The sequence below is a fragment of the Cinclus cinclus genome, chromosome 14 (genome assembly GCF_963662255.1).
Source record: "Cinclus cinclus chromosome 14, bCinCin1.1, whole genome shotgun sequence".
Lineage (NCBI taxonomy): Eukaryota > Metazoa > Chordata > Aves > Passeriformes > Cinclidae > Cinclus > Cinclus cinclus.
In genome coordinates this window covers 1,023,417-1,037,680 of record NC_085059.1, presented here as the reverse complement: position 1 = coordinate 1,037,680, position 14,264 = coordinate 1,023,417, and the positions used below count along the sequence as shown (strand labels likewise).

At 42.6% G+C, this 14,264-nt stretch overlaps 1 protein-coding gene across 1 annotated transcript; it reads right to left on the bottom strand.

Annotated features, from left to right (window-relative positions):
* Positions 1-3,954: 3,954 nt before the first annotated feature.
* On the bottom strand, positions 3,955-11,482 carry LOC134049759 (kazal-type serine protease inhibitor domain-containing protein 1-like). The gene is made up of 4 exons (XM_062502426.1): positions 11,026-11,482; positions 6,215-6,375; positions 5,429-5,573; positions 3,955-4,100 (listed from the first exon to the last, which is right to left on the bottom strand). The coding sequence occupies exons 1-4, from the start codon at positions 11,480-11,482 to the stop codon at positions 3,955-3,957; spliced, it is 909 nt and encodes a 302-aa protein (XP_062358410.1).
* Between the last annotated feature and the right edge of the window lie 2,782 nt (positions 11,483-14,264).

The window sequence follows — 14,264 nt, the reverse complement described above, 5'->3', positions numbered from 1 at the left end:
GAGGACACGGGCGGGGACGAGAGGACACTGGAGGACACGGCAGGACAGACACGGACGGGAGGACACGGCAGGACAGACACAGGAGGACACTGGAGGACAGACGGGAGGACACGGGCTGTGCCAGCTCCGCTTGGGCCAGCCCGGCGACCTCCTCACGATGATAAAAGGCCTGAGCAGTTGGTGTAAAATTATTAATGTTTCCCTGATGCTTTATTGCCCACATTGCAAAGATTCCCATTGCCGAAGGACTTTCTGCATTAAGCGGTGTAATTTCTTTAGCAACTTCTATGCAATTTCTTTACCATCGGTGATGACACAGTGAAGATGCTCGTGTGACAGGAGGAAACTGTGCCATGAAGTTCACACTTGCATGTAACAAAGTCTAACAGTCTTCAGTGGAAGCTCAATTAAAGAAGGGTCTAGGTCTGCTTGCAAAGTACAGTACCAGGACTAATACATCTTTTTCAGCTCAAGCCTGGCTCATTTCTCGCTGGGTGGAATAAATCTCACTTCTTGAACTTGCAATTCCTTTGGGTTACGTGAATAGATCTGCTGCTATAGGTAATGCATTCACAGTCTACTGCTTAGAGAGGACCAAACCTTCTTCATGCTTTTTCAAATTTAATAATAAATTACTTATTAAAGCACATAAATAAAACCAGCCATTTGTGTCCCCTACCACAAAAAAGGAAACTAAGAATTGTACAAGATATCGCTATTCCTTTTTTTTTGCATCATACTGATATTTTTCTTAAAATGCAATTTCCTTGCTGAAAGAAATGGCTGATAATTTACAAGAATGTATTCAATATAAATAATACATATAGAGAAAAATGCAACGTATTTAATTTATAATTCTTTGTTCTGGGACTGTTAGCTTTTCTTAAATGGGCATACTCCATCAGGCCAAGCACTTGCAGACCAGTATTTGCTAGAGTTCTGCTGCACATTTTCTCATTCAAAACTTCTTTTCTTTCTGTTATTTAATTTTCCATTAACAACATGGAAAACAGCAAAAGGCCCTGAAGAATTCTAATTTCTTTCTATGGCTAGTGATTTCAAGATTATTTTCTCTGCCATGTAGTATACTATACCAATATATATTGCTGCCATTTAGTGATTATTTTAGTACTCTAATTCATTAATTTGCAATGAAGATCACAATTGATCTTGAGTATGTCTCTGCATATTAAATAGTTCCATAAAAAGTAATCAGTAATTTCTATCACACAATTTTATGTTTAAGTTAACATATAGTGGATAAGCAAAAAAATAAAGTTATTAACATATCACTAAGAAGACCAGGAAGAGTCCATAAAGACAAAATCAGTATTAAATAAAAAGCCACTTCCTATACCTAATTAAAGCTAATTAATCTTTCACAATAACACAATGACACACTTTAATCTCATAAATTGACAATATCCCATGAAGACTGTAATGAAATAAATTACTTTTTCGTTGTTTGAGGGATAGAGGTCAATAACACCTCAGGGCAAACACAGTCTATAGCAAATTTCTCAAAGAATTTCAAATTGAAATTTGCTTTCTGATAGCAAAAATAGAGGCACAAATAGCACATTAGAAGAACAATTTGTGAGGCAGTGTATATGCATGAAAAATCCTACAGAGAGTGTGTGCACCGTGTCCTTAAAGCCTCCCTGACACATGGATCCAGCTGCTGGTGACCTCAGAGTGTGCAGAGACCCCTGCACAGGGCCCAAGGAGCCTGCAACCACCAAGGCTTTCCCGAGCTGCTGCTGCCTTGGACCTGACTGTTCAGTAATGTATATTGTGATCTGTAATTTACAATGTGATCAGTAATGTGCAGTGTGATCAGTAATGTACAATGTGATCAGTAATGTACAGTGTGATCAGTAATGTACAATGTGATCAGTAATTTACAGTGTGATCAGTAATGTACAATGTGATCAGTAATGTACAGTGTGATCAGTAATGCACATTGTGATCAGTAATTTACAGTGTGATCAGTAATGCACAATGTGATCAGTAATGTACAATGTGATCAGTAATGTACAGTGTGATCAGTAATGCACATTGTGATCAGTAATGTACAATGTGATCAGTAATGCACATTGTGATCAGTAATTTACAGTGTGATCAGTAATGCACAATGTGATCAGTAATGTACAGTGTGATCAGTAATGTACAATGTGATCAGTAATGTACAGTGTGATCAGTAATGCACATTGTGATCAGTAATGTACAATGTGATCAGTAATGCACATTGTGATCAGTAATGTACAATGTGATCAGTAATGTACAGTGTGATCAGTAATGTACAATGTGATCAGTAATGCACAATGTGATCAGTAATGTACAGTGTGATCAGTAATGCACATTGTGATCAGTAATGTACAATGTGATCAGTAATGTACAGTGTGATCAGTAATGCACAATGTGATCAGTAATTTACAGTGTGATCAGTAATTTACAGTGTGATCAGTAATGTACAATGTGTTCAGTAATTTACAGTGTAATCAGTAATGCACATTGTGATCAGGAATGCACATTGTGATCAGTAATGTACAATGTGATCAGTAATGTACAGTGTGATCAGTAATGCACAATGTGATCAGTAATGTACAATGTGATCAGTAATGTACAATGTGTTCAGTAATTTACAGTGTGATCAGTAATGCACATTGTGATCAGGAATGCACATTGTGATCAGTAATGTACAATGTGATCAGTAATGCACAATGTGATCAGTAATGTTCAATGTGATCAGTAATTTAGATTGTGATCAGTAATTTGAAGTGTGATCAGTAATTCACAGCTGTTCATCTGCCCTCTGCCAGTGGGAACCAGACGTGTAAGTGCAGGGTTGGTGTTTTCCATCAACCATTAACTCAGAGCCAGCATTTGTGTAATTAGTTAATAAAAGCAATTCGAGCAATTGCTCATGGTGCTCACTCAGCCCTTGGAAGTGCTGTGCTTTTGACTCCATGTCCTTTACTGTCTGGTTCATGGATCAGTGAGAACAATGTTCCTGTGCTCTGGATGTTTGCTGACCTTTCAGCAATGCTGATGGCTCAGGCAGAGGGACAACTTTTTCACAGTTGCAAAGGATGGAACCTGGCTCCAGAGTGCAATCCCTGGGTGCTTGAAGGGCATGCATGGAGTTACAGACCAGCTGGAATGCCCCCCAGCCAGCATCCTGTTCAGGGGAGGATCATGATTCCAAACCCTGAGCTGCTCCCAGGCTGCTCCCAGGAGGAGCAGCTGCTGTGGGGAGGAATGCAGGAGCTGTTCCAAGGAGGAGCCAAAGGGCGTGCTCAGAGGTTTGTATGCACGAGGAATCTTTTCTGGCTAGCTTTGAGTATTGACTGTAAAACAGCACTTACTGGCTTTAGGCTGTGATTGCTTCATGTATCTGACAGTAAGCAAAATCATCCCTCAAAAGACAGATAATTCCCCTTTGATGAGATATGGAAAATTTCAAATGAGAAGGAAAATCCTGCTGAAACTTATGAGAAAACATGAACTAAGGAGATTGAAGACTATTTTGCAAACTCCATACTTACTTAGGCTTGTTGCCATGTGAACCATCTCTTGATATTTCTTAGTACTTTACAGAAAAAAAGAAAATTGATACAAAATAAGATTTTTTTAAACTATTGGCATTTTTGCTAGGCAAATTAGAATGTGTGAAAGAAATTATAATTTTAAAATTAATATAAAATTGGTTCCCTTTGGCATACTTAGTAGAAAGGTGCATGTTGAAGGATTTTATTTAATAGTCTTAATACATAGTGTTACAAGTGTTCTTATTTCTGGTGAGTAGCATGGCACACTTCATCCAAATCTGTATTTCAGGAAGGTGGATACACAAGTGAGTACATGTGTTATCAGATGAGCCATTTACAGAACAGAGACTACTGCTAAATATAACATTGTGAAAAGGTTTGGACAATAGATGTATAAAAATTATTATCCAGAGTTGTTTTCATGATCGTAGTCCCCGGATTCATATTCTTCATCATCTTCCGCATCAGAATTGTCATAATACTCCTCGTATTCAATGCTGTAGCTCGTGCTTCTACTGCCAGCAGTAAATGCAAATGCAGGAGATGGGTCTGCAAGATGGAATTGAATCCAGATTAAATTAGTTGAAGATAGGAGCACAGAGAAAGGTACGGTTTTGGATTTGTACAGTGAGCTCAGAGTTTTTGAACCCTTGTTATCTATGAGAAGGACAGGGCTTTTAGGGTTTTAGCTGATGGCTTGACCTCATACCACTGCAGGTCATGAGCAAATTCTTACGTAGAATCATGGAATCCCCGAACTGGTTTGAAATGGATCTTAAAGCTCATCTTCTTCCACCCCTGCCATGGGCAGGGACACTTCCACTATCCCAGGTTGCTCCAAGCCCCATCCAACCTGGCCTCAGACACTTAAAGGATGGGGCAGCCACAGCTTATTTGAAAAACTCATGTCAGTGCTTCACCACACTCTGAGTAAAGAATTTCTTCCTAACATCTAATCTAAATCTCTCCTATTTTAATTTAAAACGATTCTCCCTTGTGCAACCACTATCTGTCTGTATAAAAAGTCTTTCTCCCTCCTTCTAGGACTCCCCCTTTAGGGATTGGAAGGGCTCTAGGGTCTCCTCAGACCCTTCTCTTTCCCAGGCTTGGGGTAGCCTGTCTCTTCACCAGCAGCTTGCTCAGCCTGTCTGCAGGCTTTTTTCTCTGTGCATTTTCTCTGTGCTGAGAAAATGTTGAAAATGCATTTAATTCCTAATGCTAGTAAACTATGATATCAGTCCTCTGCAGCTCCTGTGCATCTGTGAATATCCCCAGGGAAAATAAAGCTTTGAAAGCCACTTGTAGAAACTGCATAAGTGACAAACTCCCCTAGACCAGGAGGTAAATATGACAACACATCTTTATCCTTAACTTGCCAGGAAAAACAGTTCTCCATGGAGGAAGAAGATTATTATTCTGCAGGGCTGGGCCCAAAGCAAATCAATAGCAAAACTATTTCTTACATCTTTGGAACCCCTCTCATTAAGGAACAGCAACTGTTTCCTTCTGAATTTTATGAAAAATAAACAGCTAAGCAGACCTGCCATGATTCCAAAACTCCCTCAGTTACACCATCTGTTGTTCTGGGTTCTGCTAACATCAAAGGACTTCTCTGGGACAAAGACAGTGGAATAATGTGTCTCAGCTGTATGGCTCCAATCCACAACTTTCTATTTTCTGGAAGGCGGTATAATTTGCAGCAAAATATTACTATATAAACCCATTAGGGGATAAAGTAAAATAAAAGTACACAGAAGAGTGAAAATATGGGCAACTTTGGGTAATTTCTCCTATGCTTCATTTGCACTCCATCAACCCCATCCTTTGCATTCTGTTTTTTATGGTTTTTACATTAAAAAAAAAATATATAAAATTACCCTCAATGACTTTCAGTCTTGCAGAGGCGTACATTACACCATGTTTATTCTTGGTGTGGCAGATATAAATGCCTTCATCTGATTTTTTGAGGCCTTGAATCTGCAGCCATCCTGTCACACCATACTTCTGAGGCCCACCTCTTGCCTTTGAGAAGGAAAGAAGTGGTTGAGATTAAGTAGCTAGGAGACACCATGATATTTCTTAAAATAATTGTGCAACTTTTCAATTTTTTTCTTTTTTTTTTAAATGCCAAAATGGTTTGATTCTGCTTATTCTTGCTGCCCTGTGTTTTGCCTTCTTGCTGCTCTGCACCTCTGAGTTTGTGCCTGCACAGTGCTCACAGTCCTGCTCCTCTTCCTGCCACTCCTCCCATGCTCCTCCTGCACCTCTTGCTGCTTCTCCAAAGTGTTCCAGCTGTGCTCAGGCTCAGAATGAGATAGGGAGTGAGTCTGGGGGAGCTGTCAGGGCCAAGGGAGCCTGACCAAGCTGACACTCAGCAGCCAGGTTTTATGGATTGCCATGACATTCCATGGGAACTTTCACACTTCCTCACAGTTTCTACTGCTTGGACTGAAGCATTCTAAAGAGGCAAAAGTAGCCTGGCTGTTGTTCCTTCTGCTGGGACTGCTGAAGCACTGACAGAAATCATCATTCTTTGCATAGTCACAGGGCCCCTACTGGGAATCTGTTTATTACAACAGCATTGTGTTCTGTAGGAGGAACTCACAGATTAACCACCCCGCTCCTATTCCCAAACTGTATGCAAAGGCAAATTCAAGTTTTACCTGAACTGAGATGTGGGTGTCATCTCCTGGCAGAAACATTTTATTCCCCTTTTTTTTCCATTCAAGCTGTGGCATAGGATAGGCTGACACCTCACAGCCAAAAATTACATCATTGCCAGTGTAATTCTGGGCATCTTGAGGTGGCAGAGAAATCACAGGAGCTGCAAAGAGCCAACAGGGTGCTTTAGGACACAGTGCACAAAGAACACAAACACAAAAGTGTTGTTAACCTTAATCCCTGCTCCACAGAATACCATCAGGCTGTGTTTGCCTTTTGGCTGTCACACCCTGTAAAGAGCCATGTGTTTCTAAGAACCTTTCAAAGCTTTCAAGCTTGTGTCTGTGCTTTCTAAAAATCACTCACTCAGGTCTGTTGCTGCCCTTGCAGACGATCATGGAACCCGAGCTGACACTGAGGTTTAATTTTGCCCCATGAGCTGTCCCCCAGCAGAACCACCAGCACCAGACCTGGGCTTCAGAGGAAAGGAGGGTAAGTTCTGCACTCCCTGAGTGATTTGATTGTGTCATAGCTCTGAATGTGTCGCATTTTGGTAAACTAAAAGCCAAATTGCTGGCTTTTTCCGAGTGCATCATTGCCTTGAAGTTGCTAAACATTGTTGAGCACTGTTACCTGTGGAAATCACAAGTTACATTATTAATGCATTCTACATTTATCCTCAATTGTTATCGATGTCATCCAATATTCATGTTAGGCATGAAAGGGATTCAAATTCAGTTATTTCTGTCAGGTTTCATATTATGCTTATTATACCTGTTACATTTCCACTTACTTGTTTCCTCGTTCTCTCGTACTGTCGCCCCCTCCAGTGGTTATTGATTGCCTCGGAATTCTGTTTTTTCCCTTTTCCCGAAGCAAAAGCTGCCGGCAGCCACGAGAGGGAGCCAGGCGGGGGGCTCGGAGGCGCCGGAGCCTCCTTCCCTGTTCGGGGCACATCCCTCGCTGCCTCCCTGCGCGTCTGCTCCTGCCCCTGCCCGCAGGGATGAGCATGACAAAACAGCGGATTTACTGGAGCACACATTTCCTGTCTTGGAGATCTCTGGGATTTTTTTTGTTTGATTTTGGGTTTTTCTGTTTGTTTTTTTTTTTTTTTTCCCGAGCTACTTGTCAACAACAATAAATGTTTTGCCTTCTAAAACCTGTTTTCTATCTATTTCCAGACCAGAGCTCAAAAAGGAATGCATTTTCTGGGTGATTTGGCTTATACTGAATTTTTTTCACATGCCAGATGCTTGGAAATAGAAACTTAAAATAAATACTTAGTATATATTTTACTTTCAATATTTGAATCAATACCTAGGTGCAGCATTTATTCTTTGGCATTTGAAACTGTAACAGCCTGATCCATGTTTTCAAGCAACAATTTATAACACATTTTTCAGTTTTTCAGGATCGGTGTCTGTGCAGAAAATATTAAATGCGTACTGATTAAAATTAATTGCAAACAAATTATACAGAAAACTATCAATTTTCCCATTTATAAATGCCTTGTTAAGCAATCTTGCTACACTTAAAAAGCAAGGATTTTCAAACTAGGTAACTGAAATTCTTAAATACTTAAATACTTGCTCTTTCATGAGAACTATGCATTCAGAATCTGTCTATTATTTTAAAAATCTTCATTCAAATCAGCATCAACTGAATAATTTGAATGAGAATATTTTTGTCTATGAACTGATCACAGAGGGTCTGATAGTAAAGCATACATTTAAATCTTAAAATTAATTAAAACCACACTTCATTTAATGATACATCCACCGCAGTTAAGTCTAAAATGTACAAAAGAAACCTAAAGTCTAAATTGACTCACAGGAGTTCTTTAAATTGTTCCCACACAGAGACAGTGGCAGATGTTGCCTGGTGAGTATTTTCCTTGTGCTGTTAACTCAGGTGTCCTGTGGATGCCTTGCCAGCACTGGCCAAGGACTGGCTCCTGCCCATGTCCCTGTCCCCAGCCACCCACAGGAACACACCTGGAGTCTGAAGGACATAAAGGTCTCAATGACAAATCCACACTACAGCTGGCCAGTGCTGCCCACCCTGCACCAGGATTGTTCTGTTAGTTCATCAAATTATCAACAAGAAATGTTTGAATGTGAATGGGGATGGTTTAAGTGTGGCGAATCTGTGTCTAATCAATGTACTTAGTAACCTTGGTAAATGATGAGATAAACTGACTAAAACTAGACTTCAGGAAAAGAAAGAATTTTTCCGTGTTTCTTTAGTGATCTAGGCCTTTTTCTTCTCCTTTTTCTGGCAAAAGAAGAAAGATGAAAGGCTGTACTCCTCTGATGAAAGGAGTTTATTGTTATTTATTTATTCATTGTTGCTGTATACAATTAGTCCATTTGGCATCAAGAAGAAACAGCAGATGCTTTGAAGGAGAGAAAAACAAAACAAAGCACTTTGAGCTGAGTGAAGGTTATATTTATAGCTTGGTACCAGAACCCCACAGTGCTCGGTGTTTTTGTTTCTCATGCAAATTGCGGTCAGGACAGTCCGTGCTGCAGCGTTTGGGCTCTCAGAGCCAGCTTCCAGCTGCCTTTTGTGTCCAGCTGCCCTCGGAACTGGGCTGAGCTGGGCTGGGTTGGGGGCAGAGCTGGGCTGGGGGCTCCCGGGACAGGACAAGGACATTTGTGACTCCTGCCCCAGCTCCAGGGCTCTGTCCAGCCCGGGGACAGGACATTTGTGACTCCTGCCCCAGCTCCAGGGCTCTGTCCAGCCCGGGGACAGGACATTTGTGACTCCTGCCCCAGCTCCAGGGCTCTGTCCAGCCCGGGGACAGGACATTTGTGACTCCTGCCCCAGCTCCAGGGCTCTGTCCAGCCCGGGGACAGGACATTTGTGACTCCTGCCCCAGCTCCAGGGCTCTGTCCAGCCCGGGGACAGGACATTTGTGACTCCTGCCCCAGCTCCAGGGCTCTGTCCAGCCCGGGGACAGGACATTTGTGACTCCTGCCCCAGCTCCAGGGCTCTGTCCAGCCCGGGGACAGGACATTTGCGACTCCTGCCCCAGCTCCAGGGCTCTGTCCAGTCCCCGCACGCTCCAGCTGGGCGCTTTCCTCCGCCACAGCCTGTTTCTTAACTAAACACTGCGCAGCAGTGACACGGCTGTGAACTTCCCGCAGGCAATTCAGTAAGCTGAGCGGTGACGATAATTCTCCGTTCCTGGAATTCTCCATTTTCAGAGAAGCAGTGGGAAGAGCTGGGGTGATGCCGCATGCAGAGCAGAGCAGCCAAGATCCCTCTCCTGCTGGAGGAGCAGCGCGATGCGCCTCGGGGGTGACTGGAACACGGCAATTAAAAACGGTAGTATCTCCAAATTAAAAAGCCTCTTGTACGCGGTCAGTTCCGTTAAATTAATTCGAGGGAGCACTGCTTAAGCCTGTGTGCCTGAGCAGCTGCAATTAGCGGCACTCGCTAAGGGAGCGTCGCTTCTGGCCGAAACCTTGCGGAGGGGTTTTGCCACAAGAACTGCGCTGTTTAATCCCGAACAAGCGCTCCTTCCCAAGGTAACAGCTTGCAGTTACTGCAGGCTGGCGTGCACGTCCCTTTCCTGACCTAGCCTCGCTTCCCAGCTTAATACCCTGGTAATAATTAAAGGATTCTCCAATGGACCCCTCTCCTGCAGCTAGAGAAAGAGGAAAGAAGCCTGATATTAGCTGTTCATCACTTTTTCTACGTGTTCAATATCCCTTATTCATTCAATATAAAACCACAGCATACAGTGTAAGACTGCTAGAGAGGAGTGGGTGAAATAGACCCGAGTTACTCCTGTATGTAGTCCTTTGTCAGAGCTGCAATTTCAGATTCCCCCATTGTTACCCACAGACCTCTTCTACTTACCTCATTTGAGAAAATATTTGATTAATTTAAAAACCACAGCAATTTCTCATTTAGAAACAAACAAAAGCCTCTTCACATTTGCATTTTAGAGTCGTGTCTTAAGTGGAAGATGCCCAGGAGAAATGACTTGTAGTAATACAAAGAATGGGAACAGCATATGAGCAGGGAGCAGGAGTCCCCTGTACGCCCACCTAAGTATCCTTCCACTAACAATCATCAGAGACAACTGTGCACTTTAAGAGTCCTTTAGGGAAATTGTTTCAGCTTGATTCTGTTCCACTATTCAGACTTCTCTTTCATGGGTTAGCTAGATTTTATGATTATTCTGAATTGGATTATTTTGGACCTTTTTGGTAAAAAGAACCGAGCTGTTAATTAAACCCTGTCTTCTTCTATTGCTCCTGCTTCACTGCTTACCACGTATCCTCATAGGAGGATACATACATGCACACATATATACACACATGCACACATGTACCGGTGTGTGTGGATGAGTACGCAGGAGATATATATATATATACACATATCTGCTTTTTTATCAGCACTTCAAAATTAGGTCAGTCCTGTAACAATAACAATCATTTGCCCATTCCTCCCAGACTATCCTACCCGTTTACTGATTCCTTATGACACATTCCCAACTACAACTCCTGTAGAAAAAAAATCATACTCTGATTATAGTAATCATATTCTGATTATTTAGAACAAACCCAGGTTGTAGATTGATGCCTTATTAGTCACCATGAGATTTATTCCACTAGTCAGATATAGCGGTTTACAACAGATAAGATTATGTACCAGATGCTGAAAAACATTTAACACAAAGTAGTATTATAACAGAATAATGATAATTGTAACAAAACCACAGTATTAGTTTAATGAAGTTAGGCACTGAAGATAAGAATCAGATCTTTTTTCAGTTTGGAAGTGCCTCTGTACACATTACCTGATTCACATGGCCCTTTATGCTTCATGCTGATGTTTCTTTTCACAGCGTAAGCCTTGTTGAACTGACAGATGTTTTCGTAGGTTTTCCCGTCAGGTCCACAGATGCTCTCTTGAGATTTGCACACGCACTGGGGTTCAGGGACTTCCCCAAAGCTTGCTTCATCAGCATCCAACCTGCACTCGAGGTGATCCCCGCAGTGCCCATAGAAATGATTGCCCTGGTCCAAGTCGCAGATCTGCCCTTCCACGTTCCCACATTCCAGGCAGCAGCTGCAGCGATCCAGCACAGTCCCTGCTGGACAGTCCTTGGGCTCAGAGCAGAGTGTCAAATCACATTTTCCACAACTATCTCCTTCCCTCAGCAGCCTCCACCAGCCTCGGTGGTACAAGGCAGGAAAACTCTGTGAAACCTGAACCAGTGCCACCAGCACTGCTGTAACCATCCGGTGCTTCATCTCGAGAGAGTAACACAAAGCAGAAAAGGTCCTTGGAGTAAAGCCAGGGAGAGGAAAAAAAAGTAAACCAAAAAAAAGAGCAAGCTAGTGAGAGAAAAATCGCTATTCTGGTTTTGCTTTAGAATATAAGATGTACTCCAAACACACGCTTTGAGAAAAAATTAGTAGCAGATTTCTGATCTGGAACTGATAATAAAAATGCATAAAACCCCAGCAGCTTTTCTCTAATGCAGTTTGAAATGAGAGTGCTGCTTGCACAGAGACCAAACTGCCCCTTCTGACAGCTGAGTTGAAGCTCTCTGAAAAGCTGTTTGCTCTGTGTCTCATTGAGCCAAGTTTGCAAAGCCTTGCTCTACTGAAACATTACATTGTAGCTATTGTGGACAGAGGACCAGGGTAAAGGAGCATAAAATGGACAAAGTCACTGCTATGAGTGCCCCTCCCCTCCATCAGACAAAATAGATGGTCCCAAAAAGACAAACCTGTGTACAAAGTAGCACCCAAAATCCCAGTGCCCTGGGGCTTAGCCAGTACTCCAGAGACTACCGCTTGGCTCAACACCAAATGTGACCCATTCCTGATCACAGCTAGGGGCTCTGAATTAACACTTTATTTACAGGCACTATACAAGCAAGAGGCAATCCAAGACAGCTGGAACTGACTTTCAGGTTTAAGATGAAAGATGCCTGTAACCATTAAGGGACCCGTTGTTGACTCTCCATATATTTTCTTTTCAGCGTTTATGGGTGTCCATGCTTTGCAACACAAAATAATTAATCCATGTTTGGCTCTAAGAAAAACGTGCAAAGGTTTAGAGCACAGGCACACATGAGCCAACTGCTACAGCTTCAGGAGGAGATTCTGCTGAAGTCTTGGATGCTGTGCTCATCTTTTCAAAGCACTTCTCTGCCTTAGTTTAAGGTGGGCTTACACTGCAGGTTATGAAGGAAGATGAAAGAGGTAGCTTGTATTTCCTTCTGTGCTTTTTCTGTGTGTATATGGCTGCCAGTTCAGGGACATGGCTTTGATGTGTTGTTCCTCACCAGGTGTTGTACTCTTCTTTCTCCATCTCAGTATTTAGACATGCTCCCTGTCTCCTGGCAGAAATCTCCCTTCCCTGCAGGTGAGATTTTGTCTGTAGCCCACAGGCTGCTGTTACCATTGTTCAAACCAAGTGCAGCTCACCAATTCCTCTTCCTGACTGTGGAGGTGGAAGTGAAGCACCATGGACCTGCAGCCCTGCAAGCATGGCTCAGTGCCATGGATCAAGGATCTCCACTGCCTGCAAAAGCTGCACTCTCTGGGCGTTATCTTGAAATAACCCTATGTGCATCACAGTTTGAAGATAAACACATGAAACTAAGACACTATTAACAAGCTGAAGCAATAGAGAAGTCATGTTCGTGCCTATTTTCCTAAAATCTTCCACAAACAGCTAAGCAACTTTTTTTTTTCTTTTTTTTGTTCATGGTATGCAGCTGCTTGCATAAACTCAGTGAAGGATGCATTTTGTTGTACCAGCCTTGCATCCTCTGGTTGCATTCCCAAAGGCAAATCTTTTGAGGTCATATATTTACTTTTCATCCCAAACATTTCCATGGCTTTTCCCAAATTCAGCTCCATATCTTCTGCACCATTTGAGATTGCCTCTTCCATTGAGTTAAGTAGCAGACTGCTTCAAAACCACTCCCTTCTCCCAAACAGCAGAAAATACAATTTCCCCCAGCCTACACTGGCAACACTTCTCAAAGCCAGCCTGGAGACACCTGAAGGGCAATGGGTTTTTCCTCTGATCACTGGGATAATTCATACTCTGTGTGTGCAAGTTTTTTGATTTCAACTCTGAATCAGACTGCAAACAAGTAAATCATGTGTGCAATTGATGCTTTTGAGTGTCAGGAAAAAAAGTAACCACATAATTTAACAGGAAATTGATTATTTTTCCCTGTTTGATGTATTTTATTTCACTTTTCCTTTTCAAGTCTGTTGGAGGTTAGTCCTTTCCCTTTTCCCTCTGTGGAATTTTCCCCATTGCCATGCTAAGATACCTGTTGACTGGGCCCAGGTGGCAAGGGGGAGAGGAGAGAGGAGGGAACCCCGCGAGATTCAAACAGCCAGAAGAGGAGAAGGAAGGCTCTGGCTCAGCCCATTTCCCCCATGGAGTTCGGACGAGAAGGACGATCGCCACCGGTGTCTCATCCCTGCCATCCCAGCGTCGGAAAACCACTATCAGACCCTGCCCTGCTGCCTTCTCACTGTAACCTGCCACCATCCAGCACTCTGCTGAGCATCAGGACCCACACCGTGAGCGGAGAGCTCTCTCTCTATCTCTCTCTCCCCCTGAGACAGCGCTGCCATCACCCCCAGCCCTCCTGCAGCTCTGCGGGACCTGCCCGCCCCCAGCACCGGGAACTGCAGCTCAGGGAAAAGGTGCCTGCAGCCAAAAAACACTGGGACTGAGTTACTGTTCTGTTTGTGGGTAATTTCATAGCTGTTGTTGTTCTTGTTTGTCTTGTTAGATGTACGAGTAAAGAACTGTTATTGCTATCCCCATATCTTTGCCTGAGAGCTCCCTTAATTTCAAAATCATAATAATCTGTAGGAAGGAAGGATCACATTTTTCAGTTCAAAGGGAGGCTTCTGCTTTCCTTAGCAAACACCTGTCTTTCAAACTAGGACAAAGTCCTAAATGGACATTTAGTTTTGCATTATAGGGTCTACTCATCACAGTCTATTTCATTATCTCTCTGTACAGCTGTAGGGGATGAGTACTTATAGGACA

Excerpts from the sequence above, each read along its gene's own strand:
- LOC134049759 (XM_062502426.1), bottom strand. The coding sequence starts at position 11,482 with ATGAAGCACCGGATGGTTACAGCAGTGCTGGTGGCACTGGTTCAGGTT. Across the intron at positions 6,376-11,025 it reads TAAAGGGCCATGTGAATCAG|CTCCTGTGATTTCTCTGCCA; the intron begins GTAATGTGTACA and ends GGCTCTTTGCAG. Across the intron at positions 5,574-6,214 it reads ACACCCACATCTCAGTTCAG|GCAAGAGGTGGGCCTCAGAA; the intron begins GTAAAACTTGAA and ends TCCTTCTCAAAG.